The sequence below is a fragment of the Labrus bergylta genome, chromosome 2, assembly GCF_963930695.1.
Source record: "Labrus bergylta chromosome 2, fLabBer1.1, whole genome shotgun sequence".
Lineage (NCBI taxonomy): Eukaryota > Metazoa > Chordata > Actinopteri > Labriformes > Labridae > Labrus > Labrus bergylta.
The window spans coordinates 20,088,127-20,116,010 of record NC_089196.1 but is presented as its reverse complement, the minus strand read 5'-3'; the positions used below and the strand labels follow the sequence as shown (position 1 = coordinate 20,116,010).

The following is a 27,884-nucleotide window of genomic DNA, read 5'->3' as shown; positions in this document are numbered from 1 at the left end:
CATGCGCAGACGTTACAGAGGCTGGGATGATAATTACATTTCCATTGGGCAGAGCGCGAACACACCGCCGGCTCTCTCAACATTTCCCCAACCACCAGGATGTCTACAAATACTTCCTAACATGGGACGTGTGGTGCAAATATAGATTTGTTAACCGAGGAGCTTCTGTACGTCGTGTTTTGTCACTGGAGAGTCTTTTTTTTCCCTTTTTTTTTTTCTGCCTGGCAGTTTGTTGAAACTGAAAGCCTGCCGTGGAGCGGTTGTCACGCAGGCCGCGGAAGGGGTCTTGTTGCTGGGAGGAGACCGTCCAGACTCGCCTCCCCCTCGCAGTTAGCATTATTAGCTGGCTATGATGCGTCGCTGCTGCTGGTGTGTTTTCTACACTGCAGGCCACTGTGAAGTGAGGCGGGTCCTTGGTTGATTGTTTACCCTGAAGAAACAGAGGGGGTGATTTGGAAAAAAAAAAAACACCACACCTTATCAAGGTAATGTCTTGCCAGCTAGCTAACGTCATTCATAGGGCCGATAAATGCTGCAGCCTCAACGTTACAGTACATTAGCAAGCTAACTGTTAGCCTCTCTTTTAGTTTGACATTTGCATGCATGTTAGCCAACCTATAGTTAGGCAAATGTGAACAGTGTCACTTAACCACTGTCCCCTGATCAGTGATAGTGTCATAACACAGGCATAGTAACGCCATCAATACAACTAATCTCGTTGATAATCGCTTTTCTAACAATCTAGCTTTGGGCCGTGAATGGCAACATAATGGTGAGGTTTGATGATAACATCAACTTTTGTGAGGTAAACTTTGTTTCTCGGCGAAATGAAATTAATAGCTTAAGGCCTTTAGTTTGAAAGCGTGTCTGAGAAAGCCCCACTTTCTCTAAAATCATAATCCTCTCAAGAAATGACTGATGGGTTAGACTGAACGTCCTTTTGGTTTTAGTGTAAATAAGATTAAGATAAAGATAAGATATACTTTATTCATCCCAGCAGGGAAATGTAGGTGTTCCAGCAGCCAGCATACATACAAACACACAACACATATATACATACATATCCCACCCATACAAAAAAACATGAGCCCACAATACATAGCCAGGATAAAAAAAAGTGGTATGGATGGTCCAAGTAGCTGTTACTCATAGATAACAGTACAGAATACTAGCTCTGCCAGTGCATAGTATGATAGATAAATAAAGAATTATTATAAAAAAAAGTAGTCAAGTGTGCAAATATACAGGTGCAATAAATAAATAAACAGTAAATTCACTCAAAACAAGTGGCAAAAGCAACGGGAAATGGCTAATAAAAAGTGCTCTAATTTATCTGATGATATATCAGCGTCATATCCTGTGAATAGTGTTTAGTTGTAAAAGTAATTTGAGTTGAGAAGCAGTGTTTGAAATATAACATAACTAAACATGCTACTGGTGATTACTCTAACTCATACAGATTTAGTCACAGGCTTAGTTTTCTTCCACTTGGCGAGGGTTATATAATCTTGAGTTGTGCTGCAGTGTTTCGGATATTCTGTGACAAACTGAAGTTGTTTGAGTAGTTTGCATTATCAACTATCAGTGGTCAAAATTCTTTCCAAGGGATTTTGGTTCAAGCAACTAATGTGGTAATTCATTGGAAGAAGGAATCTATTTTGTTCCCTAGTCAGTTCCACTAGTTTTAAGCAATGGTGTTATACTTCCTGTCTCCACTCTTTCATTTAGGATTTGACATAATGAATGTGATCACGCCTGCCAGGATGCTACTTTAGTACTTGTGTCTCAGCCACCAGATATAATCCTAATTCTAATTGACCACTAAAGGAGGATTAGCAGTAGCACCAAAAACATCATTTTGCAAACAAACATCAGATGAGGATTTTATTTCATTATTTATTCAATTCTAACAGAGCGTCCGGCTGTTTACATAACACATGCAGAGGAAATTGTCACTTGGCAGTCTTACGCCTGGTATTTGGCGTGTGTCTCTGAATGAGCAGTATGATCAGACTAATAGTGATTATAAAACATGATATTTCGTTTTGTTTTTAAGGATGGATGTTGATCTGTGTGCTGGCGGGGACAGTGTCAGGAGAAAGGTGGATTTGACTGGTGCTGCAGAAGGCACAATGGACGTTGTACCATTGGAGATGTATGACTCCGCCAGGGCAAAAATAGCTGCCAACCTGCGGTGGCTTTTTGCTAAAGCCTATGGAATTGGTAAGTAATTTATTTAACATTCACACAACACAAACGACAAGTTTATGTCTTCATTACATGTACAGTTGGCTTTATGATTAATAACAAGGTAGTATCCATTACGATCTAGAATTTCATTCTTAACAGGAAGCGCATTTGTGACCACAGAGAGTTTAACACTAACAGCAGCATATTTTCCTCCTATTCATGTAGTTATTTTGAATATTATTGTTGCAACAATGTGTTAACTCTTGTCCACATACTGCTGTCAGAAGATTCTGCAGCTCTTCAGTGGTGACACATTGACAGGGAAAGTGAGAGGGGAAAAAATATGTATGTATGTGAGCGGTCAAGCTAACACTAATTCCCCCATGACACTTGGCAACTGAAGCCTCCATCTCTGACTCAACAGATCCTTCCATTCTTGTTGGATGGCCAGTTAGATTGAAGCCAAATCAGGCTGAGTGACAGGCACTGAGTGAGGATTAGTCTATATTTATTAGACTGTACGCGGAGCATGGAAAATACTGATCTACACTGCAAGTCACTTACTGCCTGTTTGGATGGTATCAGCATTAGAAACTAGGCCTCGTCTTGTGTGATGTTGTGGCAGTTAGGATTTAAATACATTCAGTACTACTTTGAGTTGTATCAATTAAAGCACGACCCTTAAGGTCTAGTTTATTTGTGGCTTTAGATCTAGCAGCCTTCAAGTTCCCATGGAATTGAAATAGGCGTTCATTTCTTATTACATATATCTTGTGCTTTTTGTCACCTCAACACCTCAATTATATTCATAATTATGTTAAATGCTATAGAAGTGACATTTAAGTATGCATGAGTTGTCAGTTTTGTATTAAAATTAGTAAAAAGTTATTAGTCTAGACTAGACTGTTTTGAAAACTGTTTTCAAGGTGCTAACTATAGTCATTAAAAAACATCTCAATGTATTTTCAGTTAAAGTGTTGATGGACAGACTCAGAAGTTCAGGCAATTGATCGTCAAATGAGGATTTTATTTCTCTTAAATTGGCATTACATACAGTATCTAGCCAGTAGAGTTGGCACATCTTCAGATCAGTTGTACTGGAAATTAATTTGGGGCCCCTGCGGTCCAGTGTGTCTTTATTTGTACCCACATATACATAGATATATAAACCATGAGAAAAATCCTGTTGTGTGAGGATGTTGGCCTAATTATTCTCTGAGACTGAGTTCACATAATACATTTTCATCCTGACTGTTTGGCAGGCGTTCAATCATCTGTGAAAGCCTCAAAGAGTTTTAGGCTTAACGTTACATGATGCCGCTGTTGTCATTACTGCAGGGCTGGTATTTACCTTTTGATTTTCTACATTCCATGCTACCAACCAGGAGTGGTGCTCTTAATTGTGTTGTGTCCTTATACAATGACAAAAAAGGCTTTCTATTATATTAAATCCCATCTGCTTATCAAAGCACGTAAGCTAAGTCAGTATAAACCTCAGCTATCTGATGCACAAGTCCCATCATTCACTGCTTTGCATGTTTGCTGTAACAGTGTAGACTCTGTTCAAATCATCTTTCACTACTGTAGAGGTTAAGGATGCACTCACACTAGACAAAGTTGTTCCCCCCCCCCCCCCCTCCCCATTCCCCTGCTGGCCTTCACACACGGTTACTTTTTGTACATAACGTCAAATGCATGGCTTAACTAAATCTTAGTTTACAAGACAGGTGGACTCGAAAAATAAAAAGTAAACAAAAATTAAGAGATGTGCTGTTGAGTCTGTGTCCACACATTGGAGAACAGCACAGAGAACATGAGTGCTATTTTACTGACTTTGTGGATTATTTTGAGTCATTTTAGTCAGATACAGCCGCAACAGTCAGGGATTTCTCTATAATAAAGACTGTCCACGTTGTGGTCTGTGCTTGTGCTCATGCATGAACTGTACCATGCGGAAACACACCTTCCAAGCCTGCCAGGGCCGAGGAAGTGTACCGTGCTTGAGCACAGATCAGAGCACTCACACTAGTCAAACCAACTGGACTTTAGGCACAGTACGGATTGCCTAGTGAGTGCGAGTTCGCCCTTAAATAAGCTGTCCTGAGTGTGCTGCTGTCTCTTACTTTTCTGTGGTCATTAGATTTCTTGCAATGCAATTCAAGCATTTATTGTGAAGAAAGGCCAGTTAGATATGAATTTGAAAGATCAAACAAATTGTGGTAGTCAAGCTTTTGTTTTTTTCTGTTTTCTTAAGCCATCCTTTTGCTGTATTTACTGCAAGGTTAATGAATTAGACTCCTATATTCCCAGAGTACTGATGCTTGTAGGCATTTGCTTGCTCAGTTCTCAGTCTGTCATCATAGGCCTAAGCAAACCGTGCAGGCTGAAATATGGAGCATAATAACAACATCTCTGTACTAACAAGAACGATGCATCACACAAATGAAGATGGGTGGAGATGCTGTTTATCTCCTGTACAATCAAGAGCATATATTAGCCCAAAAGCTCTCGTGGCCTGGAATTACCATCCTCCCATGGGAACTGAATATACTTGGTCCATTTGATGTTCACCCTATGGCTCATGGTGTTTGTGACATTGCTACAGGAACAGTCCCATGTCAACAGTTAGAGCGATGTAGTTCCATATTGAAGAAGTGCTGTCTGTCTCAATGTGGGGGTTGTCAGGGATTCAAGTGCGTCTCATGTGTATTCATCAGTATGGGTTCCCTGATCGGTTTTGATGGTGCAGGTTTGGGTTTGTGTTCATGCCGTCCTGTCCTACTGCCCTCTGCATGTGCCACAGCTGCTGCCCGCCTGAGCGAGCGTCAGACAGCCAGACACACTGCCAGCAAGAGCAAGCACCTGTCACAGTTGCAGGCACATTGCTGGTCCTTACCCTGCTCTCACCCCTGCTTGTGCTGATCACGGTTGGATGACCCACATCCTGGGTCTTGCTGCCAGGCCCCTATCCTCATGCTCCTCCCCATCCCAACATTTATCTGCCTGGCTTCTGGTTGAAGGAGGATGGGGAGCAGCTGCCACAAAACATCAGTGTCCCTGGAATGAAGTCAAACGTGAAGTCGCGCCCTAACCAGACCCCTTTGTTTTCACACACGATAACTCCCACTGTTTTAATGGGTTTATTTACACAGACATGGCTCTCCAGAAATGACCCGCACTGCTGGGTTTTCTGCCTTACGGGTAAATGCTGTTTAACAATGACATCATTTTTTGCAACATGTGTATGTGGTGACAGACAGCATATTGGTGAGGCTTGTGTTGTAATGTATGTGGATTGGAACGTGGTATAGAGGATGGATGTGATCTGAGCATGAGCAGCTCGTAACATAACAGCTGCATGTCATAAACAGTGCAGGCTGATTGTTGTCGCAAATCAATACGTCTTCATAATTGCATTATCAGGGAGGGTCTTTGTAGTTCTAGTCCTTATAGCTGGACTTTGCAGTGCAGTATGTGAAGGTAAAAGAGTCAAATGTCTAAAAGTATTTGAGTGTACTAGGAATAAATGGACATTCTAACCAAACTACTTCTCGTTCGCAGACAGCAATGTACAAACATATGGCAGGAGCTTACTGTTGCCATCCTGGTTAAATTGACAAACATTCCCAACGGGTCATATCAGCTGTTGCCTAATAAAGTTAAATGCATTTGGCTGATGACAGGCCTTAATAAATTTAGTCTGGGTAATGATTTGTGTGAATGTAAGAGATTGTTTATAAGCTTTAAAAATGAGGGAACTTAGTGTTTTCTGGGGTTTATTTTCAACAGAAACAAAAAATAATTTCAGTAATTTTATTGTGGCTTATCAACTTGATTTGGAATCAGGATTTTAAATCAATCAGAACATATAAACCTAAGTAATAAGATTCAGTTATCCACAGCTACTAGTTGCAATGCCTCAGACATTTATTTAAATATAAGTATAGTATTCAATCCTTGAAATCAAAGGGCCAGGATTGTGCCCGAAATATCTTGATCGCGAGATTCCTACTTCATAAGTTGCATCAGCAGATGATGACACTGTGAAACACCTTGTGATGTAACGTGCAAATCCAAAATAAATCATCAGAAGAGAAGCTCATGGCTACGCTTTGAATAAATCACAAAAACAAGGACTAAATGTTTTGGAACCTAGGAATGCCCCCCTTTAATGTCAAGTTTGGGATCTCATCTGCGTTCTTTTCAGCGTGTATTCTGCACATAAATTAACGATAGTCAAAGACATCGTGTTACAAGTCATATCTGCATCACTGCAGGTTGACATTTACCTATGCAGACAACCTCCTGAAACAGCACCACAAATGATATTTTGATAAAGACCACAAAACAGCTGCAAAATTACTTCCATCTGACCCTGTTAACATCTTTCATGTGTAAAACTATCAAAGTCCTTCACATCCTCCAAAAGCTGTAGAGGGTACAGTTGAATTACAGAGCAAAGTTTTATTTAAACATGTTTTTAAGGTATTGTGACTCAAGTTGTCCAGAACTTGGCAGTTCTAAGCTGACATCCTGTTCAGTCTTGCTTGGTAATGCTTTACATTTCTATCATTCTCTTGGCCTTGGTTTTGAGATCAAAAGATCTCAAAACCAAGTTTTGTGACTCCCTCATATTGGCATACAGTAATAGTGCTCAGTGAATTATCATCCACAAAAGCAGCTGCAAGAAGCAGCCTGCCTGCTTTCCTGTTTTTGCGAACAGGAGATTGCTGATGAGGAGTTCTCTTTATTCTGTCAGTCAGAGCAGACTCTAAGAACACATCACATACACACATACAGCTATGTTACTGCAGCTCGCAAACATATTTAACACATTAACAAATGTTTCTGCCACCACCCCGTTTTGTGTAGAGCATGCTCTAGGACAGGTTTTGTGCAGTATTTTAGACCTGTTTTGAGACTCCATAAAAGGTGGATAGTAAAGTATATATTTGGTCTGTGCATGCAAGAAGTCCAGTGCTTCATCCTTTGCCCTTATTTGGCTGTGGGCTCTGGTTTTGAAATGACCTCACATCGAAAGCAAAAGATTCCATGGTGTAGATCATTGTGGCTCCAGTGTTAGAAAGGATCTGTTTCCAAACGTGCTCCTGAGGCAATAACCTGTGACTTACAATAACAAACGGCCAAGTAAACTGAAGCTGGCATAGAGCAAATATTCCATGTAAAACGCTTTGCTTTGTAGCATTTCTGTAGCCTGCAGAAAGGGAGATGTTGTCATTCATTTTCTGCTGTTAAACACGATCTCATCAGTTAACCTATATGTTTGTCTTCAAGGGTCAGGTCACAATTTGATACCTTTATCTTATGAGCATATATCAAAGCCACATGGTTCACCTCAACACTCCCTTCTTTGCAGACCATATTCCAGAGGACCTGAGGGACCCGTTCTACACAGACCAGTACGACCAGGAACACATAAAGCCTCCTGTCATCCACCTGCTGCTGTCCTGCGAGCTCTACTGTCGTGTCTGTGCCCTCATCCTCAAGACAGAGCAAGCTGCGTCTCTTCAGTCTCACCTGTCCGTCATCCAGTCACTGTCCAGGAAGGGTATATATGTCCTGGAAAGTGACGATACACCGGTCACAGATGAGGACCTGGCCTGTGTGCCAATCAAAATGGTGAGTGGATGGACATTAGTTGAAAAAATTGCAGTTGATAAATTGTAAACAATATTCTTCTCAATATACTAGCTCTTTATGATTTTTAACTTACACTACTTCAGTAAAACTCAATATGACTGATATGTTCCCTTCATCTACTATTGTTGGACTCATAACGGGATAAAACAGGCCATGAGTTTGCAGTAGCTTGTATTCAATGTAACCTGTAGCACAGATTGCCTGTCAGAGAAGAAGGAAACCAGGCCAGCTATAATAACTTTGCACATTACTTGTAACATCCCCAGCTCTTCCTGCTTATCTCACCACAGTGACGTCAGAGAAAAAGGCAGTACGGCCAATCTCAGCTAGGGCACTTACAGCACATACACTGTAGAAAAGACAATGATATAAATGTTTCTTCTGCTGCTATTCTGTTTCACTTGTTTCACTGTACATGAGTGTCGGACATATTTTGATGCTTGACTTAGTGGAACAGTCTCTGGAAGAATTTGGTGTTGTCTTATCATTTTTTATTCAAATTAATCGTTTGAGTTTGAATATTACTCATGCTGGTTGTGTGAGGACATCCACTGAAGATAAGGTTGTTATTGGAGCTGGTGTTGAGTTTGTTACTTTGCTATGGCAATGTTGTTTTGATCTGTCTTTGGGGGTTTTGGCCACATTTGTTTCTGCTCTCTTACTTAAATTTCCCACATTTGTTTTTGTCTTTCTCCTTAGCTAAATATTTGATATTCTCATTTCTCTTTCCACAATTTTTTTATAGTAAAACTGATACAATTGCAATATTGTCACATTTCACTAACATATTACAGTAGAAATGAAAATCTTTAACCTAAGCTGAAAGACAGCATCTCACCAATGCACCAGGGGGTTTACAGTAAAATAATTGGTGGACAAGAGTTCATTATTAATTATAAATACTTTTAATTAACTACTGAAACTAACAATTGCTTTTGCTAAAGATTCATCTGCCATTAATTTATGTATTGATCATTATTGTATAAAATGTGACAAAATGGAACCAAATGTTGCCTAGAAATCTTCAAAAGTGAATATGGCACATTCACATTGTATTATTATCACAACAAGAATTAAAAACGTCAATACATGTTGGCAGTTATATAAAAACAACCAGTAAGAAAACCAGCACATTTTTACTTTGGAGAAGTACAAAACTTTTTTTTGTTTCATGTTTGTTTAAAACTAAAAAAAATTAGAAATAAATTGTTGAAAATCTCAAAAATACCACTTATATCCATATTTATGTTAACACATTATATGAGGAACATCAAATACAGTTTGGTGTTTTGACATACAATTTTGCTTTGAATATAAATCTTTTCATTTTGGCCATAAGAAACTGTATAGATGCAATTGAATTCATGCACAAAAGTTCCATCATATAATCATAAAGCCCAACATTAACCCCTGTGCCAATAATTGTCCTTTCTGCTGTTTGTCTTACACATGGAAATGAGTAAGACTGTATGGCTTTGTTGAAGAAATCCAAGTGGTTATTGTTTGTGAACAAAAGAATGTACAAATCCTAATAAAGAGCAGAGAGCTGTGACCTTTCTATCCGGGCACTTTGATCAGGTGGATCAGTGTTAAGAGGGTTGCTCTGGAGTTATTTCTTCTAAGAATGGATGTTATTGTTGGGGATATTTTTCTCAGCTACATTTTGTCCGTTCACAAATTTTACAAATGTATGAAAACCTTACCTGCTTTTTATCCGGACTTGATTTCCTGACGTTTACTAGTTTGTTTGCAGGAAAAATGTAAATATGTTAATGTGATATAATTTATTTCTTTATTCATTATTTTACAGGGACATTGCATATTCATAAACATTTCTGTAAATATGCCAGAGTTAGCCAAAAGGCTAATTTACATCCGTTGTCACGCAAGAATCATTTGATTGTTATTCCTTTAATGTCTTCACAGATCAGTTCTTAAGAGGTTACATTTTCTTTGCATATAATCGGCATCCTCTAAATTATTGCCTTTATCAAAAGCACTACGTCACAGTAGGGCTGGGTGATATGGACCAAAACTCGTATCTCGATATTTTTCCGCTGAATGGCAATACTCGATATTTATTGACATGTCTTTTATTAACAGTCAGTTAAATTCAACATGTACATGAAAATAAACTACCTGTTTGTGAAGTTAATTAATAAACACAGTTGTGTGTTTTGTTATCCATTTAGTTTTTTGAGTTTGGCTCAGAGAGAGAGAGAAAGGAGCAGGGTGAAGAGGGAGAGACAGTGAGATGAGAAATAGGTGAACTGGCAGCTCTACAGAAGAAACGTATAACGTTATTTTAATGCAACATGAACTATATTAGATAAGATGTTAACGATATTGTCCTACCCTATATCTGGATTGAAAATATATCGATATATCTTAAAAACTCAATATATCGCCCAGCCCTACGTCACAGCACACTTCACACAGGATACAGTAAATGCCAACCAGCTAACTTGCTCCCAGCCATCTTCCTATCCTTGTGTTACCATGGCAACCAGCGATGATGTGTCGAGCAGGGCCTCCTCTCAGCCTGACAAAATAATCCACACAGGCCCGTATGTAAGCAGCCAGACACAAAGCCTGGTGAGGAAATGGAAAATCCTGAGCAGGACACCGCTTATCTGTGATAGACTGTCGGTTCCCCTCTTTAAGTTTGCTGAATTGGCAAGGCGTTTCCATAGCAACTTGCATTTCTCTACGTGTGTGTGTGTGTGTGTGTGTGTGTGTGTGTGTGTGTGTGTGTGTGTGTGTGTGTGTGTGTGTGTGTGTGTGTGTGTGTGTGTGTGTGTGTGTGTGTGTGTGTGTGTGTGTGTGTGTGTGTGTGTGTGTGTGTGTGTGTGTGTGTGTGTGTGTGTGTGTGTGTGTGTGTGTGTGTGTGTGTGTGTGTGTGTGTGTGTGTGTGTGTGTGTGTGTGTGTGTCCAGATTAAATGGATTCTGTACCTACAGACAGTTCCTCTGCACCTCCTCAGACTCTTGTGGGGGCAACAGCTGGGGCTTGCTACACCATCATAGCTAGCCCATTCTCTTGAGTCCACTTAAACTTTGTATTTGTGTGCATGATCATTGTCTGTCTGTCAGTTAGCGTTCACACACCCAATACTGCTCAGGGCAACAGCAGCACCTGCTCCCCATGGAGCTTCATGACGTCCAGATGAAGGGCAGAGAAAGTGTCGGATGAGAACAAAAGATTGAGCTGCACCGCATGCTGTTGAATTTGCCCTTTTGATGTTTACTGATCAGTACTTATTGATGCCCAGGTGTTAAATGCAGGGCACATAGTGTTGAACTTGTTTTGTAATGCTGCAGTACCAAGATGCTTATATAAATGTATCTAGGATGCTTTGGTTTATGTTATAGTGCAGTTGTTTAAGAGAACAAAGGTTTATAGTTGTAGGTTACAAAATTTCAGATTTTTAAAGTTGATATCTCCTCCTTTAAAGGCTTTATATGCGATTTTTTTGATCCAGCAGATGTCGCCCTTTAGCACCAGCATGAAACCAAAACAACTCGCGGTGCATTGTTGTGTTAGCATGCTAATGTTAGCGATCTTTATTATGCTCGTATCTTCACACTGCATGTAAATTTACCCGAAATGAGCGTGATCTAGAAACACAGTTAAGCAGTGAGTACAGTATGTTATTCTTCTTTTCTCTAGTCCCTCAATTAAACAACTTTTATTCGTGAGGAGAGGAGTCAGCTGCCGTCCCGGCAATGTCAACAAACTGAAAATATGACTCAGAAAACTCTGAAAACATCGCAGACAGTGGGACTTTCTGTTTTACACCCATTGTAGACAGTCATTACTCACAGAGGAGGACTAAAGCCTACATAAATTGGGCGTGGGTCATAACCGCTTGCCTATTCAGCGCATTTCTGTGAAATAGCTCTAATGCTTAAGTTGTCTTTTAAAACACAAAACATACTCAGCAAAACCATAACTAATGTTTGAGTTAATCAGAATTAGCCAGCAGAACCAGAGCACCCTTTTAGCTTCCTTGATGCACAGTCTTGATCCTCTCTTCTTGCTCTTATTCATCATGGTCTGGAAGTTGTTTCCCTGGAAGTCGATTTTCACTGTTCTTGTCGGCACAGGTTGTGCTGTGGTGAAAGCTCTGAATAGCTCTCATTTATTATGTTAACAAGCCTAATCTCTGAGCATTTCCATCAGCAATTGGATTATTCTGGCAGCATGTAACAGAAAGCACTGACTGAAATAATATCTGTCTGTACTTGTTCTGTACTGGATTCATTTGCTTTCTTTTGTATTTAACACAGGAATACAAACACAAGGCACATAAAGAAATCATAAAAGCACACTTGTGGGTGTGGTAGAAAACCTCACCCAGAAGACATGTTTTAGGTATTACAAAAATCACCAAAACTAACTAGATAGCAGACTTCTTATATAAAGTGCAGGAATTAAGTCTCAACAATGAAAACAAAGTCAAACTAATAAATAGGAACACATAAACTACTCAATACATTATTGACAATTTCCATTCGTGATGCTTACTGTACCAATTTTTAAGCACTCTTTTCAAAGAGTTTTCTTTGTACACGATCAATAACAAAGCGGATAATTAAATCAATATGTTCATTCCATAAAATGACTCCTGACACATGATTGAGATTTGATGAAGGGATGTTTCATACAAAGGCAAGTCAAGATCTTTTAGCTTATCTAGTTAAATAATAATGCAACTTTGAATCACTGACAAAATAATATGTAAAACAAACAAGTAAATCTGAGTTTTGATGTAAAACATTGGAGACAAATATACAGATTTAATGTTAATGTTAGAAATAGTCAACAACTGCAGTGTGAGAAAATGGGTGCACTTGGAGCAACAGACTTGGAAAAAGAAGCTAACCCAACAAATTGTTTCTGAAGCTGTAGCATTTTATGGAGAGAGTTTGAAATATACTGGCCCAAACAATATTACAATGTGATGAATATGGATACATTGAACTGTTATCAAATGTTAAAAAATAAGTGTTGTTTACAAACCCCGTATTTTTCTTAAAATCCCAAAAATGTAGTGACATTTAGGCAGGCGAAACCAAAAACCAACCTGTTCTCTCCAGTTGAGTTTGTGAGAAATCTGAATACCCTAAAACATGTTGATGAAACGTTGATCATTTGATCATTGTCAATGTACATTTTTATTTGTTAACTGTTAATCCAGCAGATAACAAGGGAGATTTATTTTTCTCATTTTATTTAACAGAACAAGTAATTAATTGAAAATATTTATGAAGTTAAGTTGAGATTTTTCTTTTCATTTTTCTATGTATAAACCTTTTCAAAGAAAAATTTCTCCAACATTTATTCAAATTTAGATTTATTGCGTTGGTTAAAAGTACGACGAGTGACTACAGATTAATGACCAAGGAGTTTTTCAGATGATTTTGTAAGTATTTGGCAGCGGATAATTCCCCCCCAGAAATATTTCAGGCAGTGGGTGTGTGGGGTAACTTTAAGACGAAAGGCCCCTGCTGTGACTCTTGATTTCATTAGGATATAGAGAGCAGCTTTAAGGGCAGACACCCTCTGTGCTGAATGAGCGGTTTAACTTGATTAACCCTGGTCTGTTATTTAAAGCTACAGGAGCCTCAGGGATCTCCTCGTATAGCTCTGGATTATTCTGTCTGCTAATCAATTAATCTCATCCATTTATCCACAACCTGTACAGAATCTACTGGTTACTGAACGTTTGTACAACAGAATGACCTTTGAATGATTTTGAAGCTAATCTAAGAAATTGGATTATCAGCAATAGATTATTTAAAACACACTCACCTTTTTTTTTTTTTTTTTTTTTAAAGCTAAGTCCTTATTGCTTTTTATACACAGAGTAAACATTTAAATGTAATTATATTCTACATAAATAAGCTGCATCATTTTCCGTTTGTTTGGATGAATCTGCATTAGATTGTAGTCTCAGTTTCTTTTCCTTCAGCTTTGATGTTAATAATTACTTTGGAAACAGGGTAAAACAAAATGTAGATTAATTGAATCATCCTGTGTATCTCTGTCTCACTCATGCAGAGTGCTCACATGCCTATGATCGATGCCCTAATGATGGCTTACACCGTGGAGATGATCAGCATAGAGAAAGTGGTGGCTTCTGTCAAGCGCTTCTCCACCTTCAGTGCCTCCAAGGAGCTGCCGTTTGACTTGGAGGATGCTATGGTCTTCTGGATCAACAAGGTTTGAACACACATGCAAACTACAACATAAACGGTGCAGATGTCATAAAATAAAGACATCAGCACATGTTTTAAAACTTTTCACTAAGTCCGGCCAATGTATTCTTTAAATCTCTAGCTTATTTGGAAGAATAACGTGTTCCTCACTGACAACATAGGCGCCTAGGCGGCGTGTATTGTTGAAGCCTGTTTGTCATAACTGCTCAGAGACGAGCCAACATATAGGAGTGTGGATTTGCTGCACACTTAGGCTAATGTAGCACTCATCTTTCAAGGCCTCAGGCAGCAAGAGGCCATGACTCAGTGTGTCCATAAATCATCGTAATGTCCAACACCATCACTGTCTGAGGGAAGGAAAGGTGTCCTGGCTGATGAGCAGTTTCTGTTAACAAGTGGCTAACTTTTCTCCATTTCAGTTGCTAAAATATGTATTGATTAATCATTTTGTATATTAACTGTTTGACTGATAGTCAGTCCTCTCATTTACATGGATGTTTTTAAGGAAGCTAATTTTAGATATGTCACGGAAATTAAAAAAACTGGTTTCTTTAATTAGAGAAACCGACCAAAGAAACACTTTTTCGAGGTGGATTTCTCCTGGAGGACACAGATTTCTCTGCCATTCATTTGGATTACATGCCTCTCCTTAGCATGCCGTTGAATATCAAAACACTGCAGACAGAGAAAGAAACAGAGCAGCGGGTTCTTGAAAGGAGAATTCAGGACATCTAGCAGTGCTACTTTGTAAGTGTAATTGTTGCAATGTCAGACTGGATTTGAAGCTAACACTTAACTAGCCCAAAGAACATAAAACAACTCTATTTTCACTTCAAAATCGCTGATTATACTATAAGACATAAGTGCTGTAAGAAGGAGCTCTCTGTTTGACCTCTCAATGAGGGTTAGATGTAACTGCACTGACACACAAACCAAGGAAAAAAATAGTTAAAACAAGAAGGCCTGTCTTCAAAATTAGAAGAGACAGATCACTTCCCTGTTGCACTAAATGCAGATTTACAATTTCTTTATAACTGGAGAAATGTGATCTTTAGTTAGCAGAATCTGGTTTCCTGAGTCAATGTAAATGTGCTCAATATGTCATGATTGTCTCTGCAGGTGAACATGAAGATGAGGGAGATGACAGAAAGGGAGCACAAAGTCAAGCACCACCCCCTCGAGTCACCGAGCCATCAAAAGGTATAGCCACCTACAACATCGCCTTGGTTTTTGGGTTTCATATTTCTCTCCTGTAAAAGAAGCAAAAAGATGTTTGGTATTCTACATGTTTACACCAGTAACACTATATTTCTGACTTTTGGAGACTTTCAGAAGCAATTCCCCTTTCAGTCTTTATCCAGGTGGATAAAAATCCTTATCAAGCAAAAACTCTGTTCAAGAAAACAAAACATTTTTGTATTGATAAGAACTTTATTCACCCAGGTTGCATTCTGGACTGACTCTGACCCTGCTCTCTTTTTTTGACCTGATAATCTTTCTGCTCCTGTTCCTTATCTGTCCTACCCTCCCCTCTCTTGTCCCTGCAAACTGGATAGTCTCCCTCCAAATGGTATTGGAAGCTTGTCCCTGTAAGTTGGATGCCAGCCCCCCAACCCCCTTGACCCCCTTTTCTCCCCTCTGTCCCCCTTGCACGTATAGTTCTGTGTTGATGTGCGCGCACACTCCACCATGGCTCATTCAAGCTCATACTGTGCTGCTTGTAGCCAGCGTCTCAGCAAAGGCCAAGAATCTGACAGTTACTTTCTTTTGTTTTCTTTTTAAATGATGCTAATATGTCACCCAGGGTTTTTCTAACTTTTTTATAAATTGCTCTAAGGCTATTGTTTTAGCTTTGAATGTGTGCTATCTCATATCAAGCTTAGGTAGGCCGTTAGTTTTGGCTGTGTGTGTGTGTGTGTGGTATTTGCTTTCCCTGTGACAGTAAGAGCAAATCCATGCCCACACCTCTCTTGCTTTGCAGTGCCATCACTGGACACCACCTCTCACTGACCTGCTTTATCATCCCTCCCTCCGCTCTCTTCTGCTCATACCCAACACTATTTCCACAGTGCCCACAGTCTCCTCTGACAGCATATCCTCTGAGTGTTTTTATTTGTAAGCCTGAGTTATGCACAAACTGGCCCACCGCATGCTGGAGCTAGAGGAGCTCTCAAAAGATGTACAGTGTTACCTCTCAGTCAGAAGTCCCCATTAAATAAAACAACTGTGTTATTATAGCTTCTTAAGGTTGGTTGGTTGTTTCACCGTGACTCAGGAAAGAATTAGCCTCAGAACGGGTGGCTATATGTGGTTAAATGGTTTTCCCACACTGTAAATATATCAGATCAATTGTTTAGAAAATGGTCTACATGCTTGGTTAGTTATTTTGTGATAATAATCGTTGAGCTGCTTGATAAGATTGCCCTTTTATGACCTCTTTACATCCTTTCATGATTAAGATATACCAAGTGTAACATTTTACTGGTAAAAATCACCTTCTTAGGGTGCGTTCACACCTGAGCTATTTGGTCCGTTTGAAACGATCTCTGCTCTTTTTGGGATAGTTTGTTAGGGGTGTAGTGAATGCTCAAACAAACTCTGGTGTGGACCAAAGAAACCAAATTCTGGTCAGCTGGAAAACTGGGGTTTCGGGTTGCTTCAAAGTGTACCAGAGTTTGGTTTGCCGTAGGTGAGTAAGCAATCCGTACAAAACAAGGGAAGTGACGCAAAAAGCAGTGCATTGTGGGTTGAATTTGGCTGAAAATTTCAGAATAGAAATGTCAAATAGGTTTGCAGAGTGTGGCTAACGTTAGCATTGATATGATACAAACGCTGTGGGATGCCGTTCTTCCACTCTCCTGCTGTTTACTTGGGGGTCATAGTGCAGCATTAGGCAGTAGCCTCTGACCGGAGCTACATCCCAAACTAGTTGTGGTTGGCTACGGTTCACAATATTTGACAGGCTTTGATGCGCTTGACAAAGTGCAGTGTGAAAGCAAACCGACTCAAATGAAAAATGCAACAATGTTACGACTTCACGTGACGTCCTTAGAAATCATGCTCCGATGTAATTCTGACAGTTTGGATAGTTTGGAAACCTAGTTTGGTATTGTTATACTTTTTGTTGCTAATCAACAGACATAACCATCCACACCAATGTTAAGCAATAATGTACATGCCTATGCAAAGTAGTCATACAATTTAATTTCAGTCCATTGTATTTGGTTAAATTTGTGCTTGTTTAATTTGATCAATAAACTTTGGAATCTGAAATGAATATGTCTGCACTTAGCAGCTGTATGTATCCACAACTAATGCAGCTGGGGTCAAGTAAGTTTCTCTAACCACACTCATTCCCATAAGTTTGCCAGTGATGAAACAGTTTTCCTCCCAGTCGGATGGATCATGATGCCTTGTTTGACTGTGTTCCATTGCTAGCTGCCTTCTCACCTAGGCTGGAAGAAGGCTGCCCAATCACTCTGTGTTGTTCATAACACCTCCACCTTCATTTACTCATAATTAACACAGTGTTCAGGGTTCTCCCCTAAACTCTGTTCTCAAGATTTTGTCATTTGGCAGCACTTTCTTTCCGTAATGTTATTAAACCTGCTGTTGAGGATTTGAAGAGGAATGTTAGCTTAGATTTGAAAGAAAAAATAATCAAAATACTTTAGCCTTGAAACTCCTGGGGAGAACCTTGATATCAGGAGCATAAGTGGAGCTGAAACATCTGTGATCAGTATATGCTTTGACTGGTTCAGAAGTAGATCTTACAATGAAATACATTTTTACTTGTGACACTAGTCATTGCATTTAGGATGTTTTATGACGCGTGCATTGGTGGTAGTGCTATGGTTTTGTGTCATTGCTGTGGCTTTATATCTAATTCTGAACTTCTCCTCATCAACCCTCATCCTCTCTCCCTGCTGATTAGGTGAGGTATCGTAGGGAGCACGCGTCAGGCCGACAGCTGCCCTTCTTTCCACTGCTGGAAGACCTGATGAGGGATATTTGTGACGGAGCTTCGATGCTCACCGTGGTCCACTATTACTGCCCAGACCTCATGAAGCTGGAAGGTATGAACACCCCCACATTCAATAGCTACTATTTATCAGTTGCCCCAACGGCTTGAGTCATTGAGAGAATCTATCTTTTTATGCCAACACATTGAATTTGATATCCATGTGTGATTCTATTTTTGGTGCTTGCACATGGCTTACTGTCCCAGTCGAGTCAGTGTGACATTTATAGCCTGCAGGTCATTGAGTTGTGTTCTGATCTGTCCTGCTCTGCCTGTCTGATCAGATATTTGCCTGAAGGAAGTGCCCTCCATTGCTGATAGCTTGTACAACATCCAGCTACTCAGAGAGTTTGCCAATGAGTATCTGAATAAAAGTTTCTATCTGACGACAGAGGACATGCTCTACTCGCCGCTGGTGCTCAAGGTATAAAAACTCAAATTCTGTGTATTCATAAGCATATGCATTTTAAATGTTACACTTAACCTGGTAGTAAATGAATTATAAGTCAGCAAATGACACTGATGTCACCTTATCCCCTGGTTAACAGGCATGGGGTTGCCCTACATAGAGTTATTCAAAGTGTTAAAAAAAGATCAAGAATGTGTATTCAAGCCTTTTTCACATGTTTCTTGTGCTCCTCATGTAGCACAATGTGATGGTGTTCATCGCTGAACTCTTCTGGTGGTTTGAGACGGTCAAGCCAGAGTTTGTCCAGCCCAGAGATCTCCAAGAGTTCAAAGATGGTAAGTGTTACTTCGATTAACGTACTACACATCACATCTGTCCCTTCTTTTCATTTTCCACCACTCTCTTATTCTTCTAACTTATTGTGATCTTTCAGTTCTTTTCCTCTAAATGTTTCTGTGAAGCTTAGCTAAAGAACATTAGCCTGTCAAGACCAAGCTAACTTAAGCTTTGTATTCCCAGTGGCAGAGGCAAACAATCAGGAGTGAAATGTGGTGAAGCTTAGTTCCTAATCAAATTCAAGTTTTTATTAGATTTGAGCTGTTTGCTTCTCAAGGCATTGTGGTTCACAGAAACAACAGAACTTGTATACTCTGCTTAGCCAAGTCACCCGTCTGCTAATTTCCAGCTCTTGTACATTAAAATTTACTTTCGAGTTTTCACACAAATGCAGTTCTGTAGACAAACTGTCCTATGGCACCGGTTAAATAACTTAATCTGTGGTTACAGAGATTTGCAAGTTATGGAATTTATTATCTATCTCATTAATTTAGAAACGGGCATAGTTGTGGTTGTTTGAATTCAAGATTTTTGTGTTCATTGGAGGTTTCATTTTAAATTTCAATCGTCTCTCTATGTCTTGTCTTTTTTTCTTTGGGTCACAAACAGAACAAATCCCAGCCAGTGTCTCAGGCTGACTTTTGTAAGGACAGCAAGCATAAGTCACTGTTTTTTTAAAATGACCAACCCCGTTTTTTCTCAGCCCGAGCTATGGCTCAGCCCAAGAGTGCCCGTCCATCAGTGCCTATCTCAAACGCCACCAAGCGCAGCTTCCTTGTGAGCCCAAGTGCGGCTGATAACCAGAGCAGCCCGGAAGTCTGTAACAGGTACTTCCTGCACCCTGAAGAAACTGACCCCCTGTAAGTCTTCACTATCTTTTCCTTCTCATTCCACTACTACACATTCAGTAACCCTACAAGGGCGGACAGATATACAGTTTACTGATTCAACCATTGGTTTTCTTCTTCACATAGTTGCACGAAGTAAAGCTGATCATTGCACCATGTCTTTGACTAAATGTTTAGCTGAGCTATCTTAAAAGGTACCAGCAGGGTTTTTGCATACCACTTGCTTGTCTGTTTCAAATATTTAGTTCACACTGTGCCCTGGTTGAGGAAAAGTGTTTTGGGTTGTGGGGACTTTGGCCTGACCTGCGTCTTATTCCAATCCATTGAAGACTTTCTGCTCTTCTGCTCTGCTCTGCAGTGTTTGACAGTTTGAATCTTGAATACTTTTTAAACCATTTGGTTTCTTGGCTTTTAGTAAAGGTGGTCCAACCTTCAGTCCGTCACACCCACTCCTGCCCCTCAGACAGAGGCAACAAAAACAGCAAGGAGAGGATGGTGCAGGTAAAGAGAGGAGACTTATCACCCATGATTGCCTATAAAAGATTTGTTCAACTTGGCATTATATGATGGAGACCTGAGATTGTTTTTAAAACATATCCATGGGTTATGTGTTTGTTTCCTATTAGGTCTCAGAAACCGCTCCAACTCTCTGACACAGATGGACGGACAGACCCGAGGTTCTGTCACTGCTTGGCCCGACAAGAGACAGAGGTACCTAACACAGAAACAAAGTACCTTTCCCTTATGTGCTCCCAATCAAATGAAAACTAAAAATGATTACACTGTATCTTATAATATGGATCCCATTTACTGCTTTCAAGGTTAGAATACATTACCTTTAAAAAACAATCAGAGGCATCGATTACAAACAGTCAATCGACATACATTTTTTAAAACTCTTATCTTTGGGTACATTTTGATATTAAGTTTGAATTTTTATCAAATGTGTTTTTCCCTCTAAATGTATTTCATTTTTGCAACAAACAACTTTAATTGTTTTGAAAAGTTTCATTCGATTTTACGTTATTTATAGGACTGCAATTTTATGAATGAATAAAAACAATTTGTAATTATACTTGGGTGGCCATAAATGTACTTCGACGGCCCGCTCAGGTCCCGTCTATGTGTGGGAAACACTGCTTTAATTTATTTATTTGTATGCGGGTTTTGTTGTGTACCTTTTGTCAGCTGGGTTTGGATGTGCACAAAATCCACCCTTCTGTGTATCACACTTTATTTTTGCTTGGCAGATTCTGACCAGATAATCATACAAAGAAGCGTTAGGCACAGACACACGCACACATTCTATGAATTGTAAGATGTATTATGTACGTACCTTCAAATAAAATTCTCTCCTATTGTCTTTTTTCAGACCACTGTCCACACTTAGCCCCTTCCTGTTACACTCGGCCACAGACAGCGACGCAGACGTTGCATCTGGAGACAGCGTGAGTCTGGCTCGTACCATCAGTAAGGACAGCCTGGCTTCCAATGTCGTCTCTGTCACACCCAAACACCAGACTCCTGCCTTCCAGCCTCAGCAGGCTGCGTTGCGCAAAGTCAACGGCCACAGCCTTCTGCAAAATGTCAACATTGAGGACGAGGAAGAAACTTTGGTGGCAGTTGCCAGGACTGATAGTCCCGTCATCCCAAAACGGGTTGATGAGACTCAAGCAACTGCCCCTGTAGGACCTAAAGCTTCCAAACCTGAAACAGATAGCTTTTACCTAGAACCACTGATGCCTGCTGTGCTGAAGACAGCTAAAGAGAAGTCTGTTTGCCTGAACAAGGAGGAGGAGAGTGGCGAGGGGCCTCACTCCTCAGGAAGAGGGTCCCTACGCCGAGGAGATGGATCTACATCGGCTGTTCGTAGGAAAGCTCCATGCCAGTTGAACCAAACTTTTCCCCCATCTGGTGAGGAGGAAGGGCTGTCAGAGGAGTCTCCACAGGGTCAGGAAGGTTTCCAGCCCGTTGTTACCAGCAGTGTGGACACCTCGTCCAGAGAGCCGGTGGGGGGATTCTACCTGCATTCAGATATTGAAGAACCAAAGTGTGGCCCAGACCTGGATGCTGAGCTGCAAGACCTGGATGAAGAAGACGAGGACCTGGATGAAGCTGTTACTACTAAAGACCCAAACTGGCGCAGGAAAGCCTTTAACGGGGAGGATGAAGAAGAATCAGCCAAACTCAAAGAGGACATGAATGTGAAAGAGCATGAGGACAAAGACATGAATGGGGGCAGCGGCCGTTCGAGCCCATGTCTCAGCGGTCACTCCCAGGCCAGTAGCATGGCCAGTGGCAGTGTTCGCATGACCTCCTTCGCTGAGCGTAAAGCCCAGCAGCAGCGCTTTGGCAGCAACCATGACCTACGCTCCAGTGCCTCCAGCTCCCAGAGGACCACTCCTGATGGATCAGAAAGCAGCGGGCCGCTGGCCTCCTCCTGGAGGCTGAAAAGAGACCAGAGTCCATCCTCACCGATGGGAGGGATTGGTCGATCAGGCGATGGTACTGGTGGTGCTAATGTTCTGGCTTCTGAAATCGTTCAGCTCCGAATGCAACTGGAGGAGAAGCGACGTGCCATTGAGCACCAGAAGAAGAAGATGGAGGTGCTGTCAGCGAGGCAGAGGCAGAAGCTGGGAAAGGCAGCCTTCCTGAACATCGTAAAGAAAGGTGGAGGCAGAAGCGACACGCTACCCAACCCGCTTAAAACTGACATCTCTAAAGACGAACTTGTTGGGGAGAAAGGATCATCAAGCAAAGATGATCTGTGCGTAGCTGCCCTGAAGGGGGACAAAGAGGTGGAGGGACCCACTCCACCAGGTGCCTTAGAATCAGACAAGAAAGGGAACAATGGAAGCTTCTATCTAGAAGAAGAGTTGGACCTGAATGAGTGCAGCCGCTCTATTGAGCTGCTTAACGACGCCATTGGCAGCATCCAGCAGCAGATGATGCAGCTGTCGATGCAGCAGGAGATGTTGATGAAACAGAATGTACAGTCTCCCCCTGGTGCAGCTCCTCCTCCTCCTCCTCTCACCAGCGACAAAAACAGTGACTCCAAGACAGGGGCAAGCTTCCACTTCGTGGAACACCTCTCTGGCTCTGGCTCTGGCTCTGGCCCTGCCCCTGCCAGGAAACCCCCAAAGTTGAGCTCAGGGCGGAGCTCCAGGTCCAAACCATCAGAGCTTAAAATAGCAAAGGAGCAGAGCCGACAGGCCTCCAGGACCCTCACCCCCACTCAGAGTGGCTCAGACACTTTACAACACTCAAGGCTGTTAGCTGGGGGCAGGTCCCCCAGGACAGAGCAGCCTGACAGCCACAGAAACCCTACAGCAGCAGAGACAATCGACAAACCGGGCTCTGGCCACGTTCGGTCTGCCAACTTCCGGCTCCGCGATGAGGCGAACATGCGCCTACCAACCCGAGTGGACCTGGCGGCGCTGGCAGCTCAAGAAGTGTCCTTTGACGAGTGCCTGTCCAGCACCCTGAGAGAACCTGAGCTAAGCTCTTCAGACAGTTCAGGGAAAGAGTTCATACCATCAGAGGAGGCGCAACGCAATAAATCCCACCTCATTGAGGTTGACATTTCAGGACTGAAAGATTCAGAGGGAGAGGAAACTGCTAAGGATGGAACGACAGAAGGAGATGATGGAGAGCAGAAGTCAGTAATGGGCTTCTTCTTCAAGGTGAAGTCCTTCACTTGATCAATAGAAATATGAATCCAATTGTTTGTATGCCCCCCTTAAAAAGGTTCAGAAATACTTCTAATATATCAGTATCCAAATTATGTTAAAACACTTTTTTCATGTTGTAGGATGAGCAGAAGGCAGAGGATGAGCTGGCCAAGAAGAGAGCAGCGTTCTTGCTGAAGCAGCAGAAGAAAGCCGAAGAGGCTCGAGTCCGCAAACAACAACTAGAAGCAGAGTCTGAGCTCAAACGAGATGAAGCCAGGTAACCTACTTTCCCAGTGAAAACGACAGGATTTCCATATTTTTATAAGAAATCCTATAATTCTGGTCTTTGGCTTCTTACAGACGGAAGGCAGAAGAGGACCGTCTGCGTAAAGAGGAGGAGAAAACCCGGCGGGAGCTGATAAAGCAGGAGTATCTGCGCAGGAAGCAGCAGGAGATATTTGAAGAACAAGGCCTGGTGAAGCCCAAAACTCCCAAACCGAAGCAAAAACACAGACCCAAGTCTGTCTTCAGAGAGGAATCCTCCAGCGATAATTTCTCCAAGTGCTCTTCCACACGTAAGATTGTTTGTGCGATCAGATCCGTCTCATATTATGAATGCTTCCCACAGATAAATCGTAATTATCTAATAAGTAGGAACTCCAGGGTGCTATTGTAATTTTGTCATGTCTGTCATGTCTCACAAAGCTGACAACCTGAGCAACGCCCAATCAGGCTCCAGTCTGTCACTGGCCTCTGCCGCGACCAACGAGGCCGACAGCGTCAACTCCGGAGGGGCCGGATCTCAGCGGTAAAATAACTTAACATATTTTTATATGAACTTGTGTGCGAAAAAAGGCTGTGCATTGTATATTTAATATTTGCATTGCACATTTTGTTTAATAGAAGATTTACACATGTCTTCCTCACTGTTCAACTTCTACCTCCGTTCTTGATCTCCTTCATCATCTAGCTGTGACTCTGTGGAGTCGTTTCCAGGCAGCCGTAACAACAGTCGGACTGCAGAGAGAGACTGGGACAATGGCTCCACCGCGTCCTCCATCACCTCCATGGCTGAATACACCGGTAAGTTCACTTGTCCCTGTTATTGTCAGATAACCAGATGCCTGAGAACAGATCTCATGAATTGTTCATTGACACAACATCAATATGTCAGTATTGCACAATAAGCTTTTTCTGCCTGAACACAATAAAAGGATCGTAGTGATCTGCCAAAGTGATTCAAACATGTAGACCTCAGTTCATTAGTAGTCATGTCACCCACTGATTATTTATTTCGTGTTATATTGTGTTATATGCTTCTTCTCTCTTAGGTCCCAAACTTTTCAAGGAGCCCAGCGCCAAGTCCAATAAGCCAATCATCCACAACGCAATCTCCCACTGCTGCCTGGCCGGCAAAGTCAACGAGCCGCAGAAGAACCAGATCCTTGAGGTCAGCTCTCTGCCACACATTATTATCTGCTTTTGGGAACAAACGGAGTAGTTAGAGTGAATTGGGTAGTTTTTAAGATTACAATTTGATTTCCCCCATTGTTATTAAGGAAGTTGTCAAAGGTTTTTGTAAAAGAAACTTAGTAGTAGAATGGTCTTCCCAAAAGTTGCTTCTCTTATTTTTATTTGTATTTTTGTCTTTTAACATGGGATGCAGTGATACGGCTATGATTAAAACATGGCACACTTATTTTCCACTGGGATGGAACTCTCTTTTCTTCAGGATAGTAGAAAAACCTGACCTTAGTATGGTCAACAAACACAGCAATATCTCTCAGTATTTTTTTTAACACCATATTATCAATGTTTTCCTGCCTCTGTTTATCCCCTTTGTCCCTCTAGGAGTTGGAGAAATGCGAGTCCAACCACATGATGATCCTGTTTCGGGACGGCGGCTGCCAGTTCCGGGCGCTCTACTCTTACTTCCCTGACACCGAAGAGATCCAGAAGCTAACGGGAACAGGACCCAAGAGCATCAGCAAGAAGATGATCGACAAGCTGTACAAGTACAGCTCGGACCGAAAGCAGTTCACCGTCATCCCTGCCAAGACTGTGTCAGTCAGCGTGGACGCCCTGACCATCCACAACCACCTGTGGCAGGCCAAGAGAGGCACAGTGCCAAAGAAAAGTGGGAAATAGCAGGAGGCCAGATTTAAACCCTCTTATCATCCACATCATTTCCCCCTCACCTTGCTTGTTTCATGAAAAGACTGCATTGATGCCCACAGACAAGCTCAACGCCATGCTCCAGTTTTGGACTGGTGGTCACCTGAAGGGATGACCAAGGTTACAAACAAGGGAAAAGGTATGTGTGTGTGTTTATGTGTGTGGTCTAAAGGGCCAGTGCTTGCAGCAAAAAGAGGGAATACTGGCTGAGCTCGAATTGCTTCTTCTTCCTGTGATCTCAGTGCGATATGTTCAGGTTGCTTTCAGTCGGGTTCACTTTCTTTTCTACGACCACAACTCAAGCATGTGGGCATTTTTTCCCCCTCTCATATGTGGTGGATGTTCATTTTTTACATGAAGTATTTATTGGTTCAGCACTGTCATGATCGAGAGCTCAGCTGCAGCACTAAACTCCTCCCCCCTTTAACGCCTCTCTGAATCAGACTAATTTGGACTAAAGGAGGGGGTCACCTAGCAGGGGGGGATTTCTGTCACTCTTTTCAGAACAATCTGAAAACAAGGGACCTTTGTACCTCCCTTTAGGACTGTCAAACTGCTCCGTGGTCCAGACAAACACAACAATCTTCTTCCTACGTGGATCGTCAAATCAGGCTGGCATTACCGAGTTTGCCTCTCCAGGGATCACTAAAGACCTGCTGCTCAGAACTGTCTTCTTCTTTCGTCATCGGGAGGCTCCTTACGTCTCCCATAGACATCCGTTGGCCTTTCACGCATCGTGGTACTATCATCTATTTATTCAACTGCTTTTTAAACGCTGACCGTGTAGCACTGGGTTTCTGTATAGCAATTCCTTTTTTCTTTTTTTTTTATGTTAACGCTTATTTCAAATGATTTGATTTGTCGAGGCATCCTTTTTCTTAAGGATGCCAAAAGAGGGTCAATGATTTTTTTTTATGATTAAAGCAACGTGATAATAGAGATTGAGCTGATGTTATGTGTTTTCATCATAACGAGATTTCTCTGATGTTTAGAGCTTAGCTGTGTTTTCTCTCCACTGGGCACTCTAGAATTGTCCTGTATAAAGGTGCACTCATGAACACTTGTCGACTGCTTCTGTCATGCAATGTGAACCCTCTTTCCTCCTCTTTCCCCTCCTCTTCCTCCCTCCCTGAGTGTTTTGTCAGCCTGTCCTATCTTTAACCATGTGAGCAGCACACACACACACACACACACACACACACACACACACACACACACTCTTGTTGTGAAGAGTGTGTGTGTGCTGCTGCTGCTGCTGCTGTTGTGCAACCGGTCCAAATGACAGTATTTGATATATTCACAGAGGGGGTTTCTGTGTGTGGTTCAATCATGTTCCAACATTAAAGAACATTCCTCCAAGGTGTTGACAAACACTGCCACAGCGTCTCTCTTTCTCTCTGTCTTTTCAAAGTGCTTTTCTAAAACCATTTGTTGGCCTCGAGAACAACCAGAAGTGTTGCACGAGCACTTTACTTTCTGTTTGTTTGGGGGATTTTGACCTTTCTGAACGGGCATCTAAACTAATCAGTAACACTGCTGTTGTGCACTCTGTAAATTGTGGAAACTAAAACCAAACGCTAAGATTTCAAACTGACATGTAAAAGCCGAATGGCCTCCACAGATATGTTACTACGATATGATACTACTGCTGTCTCCAAAAACAAACAGAATACTTGATTTCTCATGTGCTGCATTTTGACTTGTTTCTGGGGTGGGGTTTGGTTCGTCAGATCTGTAATTGTATGTGCATTTATTTTTATGTTTACTAAAAGATTGTATCGGCATTTGGTCACCACTTTTGTTACACTAGTGTACTTTTCATCCTTGTTGATTTTTATCTTTGATCCCATGCCATCTATTTATTTTCAAAAGTGGAAGCACTGAAATGGAATAAATTTTCAAGTGAATAAAAGTCACATTTTTCATTTTTATTCTTTTCTCACAGCTTCATTTGTCCATTTGTTAAGAGTCACTGTTTGTTTTCTTTTGCTCCTGTAGTTTGAGACATAACACTGAATTTTATATCCACACAACTCACCAACATCAATCCAGTATTTTTAGTTGTTTTTCCACATTTCTTTTCCCCCCACAGAAAAACAGTGCTGCATCTTTTCATAGGAATGCTGACTTCACTTTTCATTTAGAACTAAAACGATTGAATCAACCTTCTCAAAGCATCAGTGTACATGACTTGTTTCATGATTTCAGTGATCCAACAGTCAAAACATCGTCAGGCCTCCCTGGGTGCTAACCTCTCACATTCTTATCACCCAACTGGAACAGCAGCCTGAGCGACTGAATGCTAACACTGATAACCATGGTAAACTCTGATCTGCCATGGTAACATTGTTTC

General features: G+C 41.3%; 1 protein-coding gene across 3 annotated transcripts; it reads left to right on the top strand.

The window, feature by feature from the left end:
* Positions 1 to 35: 35 nt before the first annotated feature.
* Positions 36 to 27,462, top strand: camsap1b (calmodulin regulated spectrin-associated protein 1b). Of its 3 annotated transcripts, none has more exons than XM_029279341.2 (19): positions 36 to 485; positions 2,057 to 2,223; positions 7,568 to 7,830; positions 13,914 to 14,075; positions 15,191 to 15,271; positions 15,628 to 15,660; positions 18,006 to 18,147; positions 18,377 to 18,516; positions 18,740 to 18,836; positions 19,541 to 19,664; positions 20,101 to 20,186; positions 20,312 to 20,396; positions 21,058 to 23,368; positions 23,497 to 23,633; positions 23,717 to 23,931; positions 24,062 to 24,164; positions 24,327 to 24,439; positions 24,688 to 24,806; positions 25,208 to 27,462. In XM_029279341.2, exons 2-19 carry the CDS (start codon positions 2,058 to 2,060, stop codon positions 25,502 to 25,504), a joined length of 4,674 nt encoding a protein of 1,557 aa, XP_029135174.2. In that variant the 5' UTR covers positions 36 to 485; position 2,057; the 3' UTR covers positions 25,505 to 27,462. The 3 variants fall into 3 exon arrangements, with proteins under 3 accessions (XP_029135174.2, XP_065804334.1, XP_065804336.1); XM_065948262.1 differs by having other exon boundaries at positions 19,541 to 19,697; XM_065948264.1 differs by lacking the exon at positions 15,628 to 15,660 and having other exon boundaries at positions 37 to 485; positions 19,541 to 19,697.
* The last annotated feature ends 422 nt before the right edge of the window (positions 27,463 to 27,884 follow it).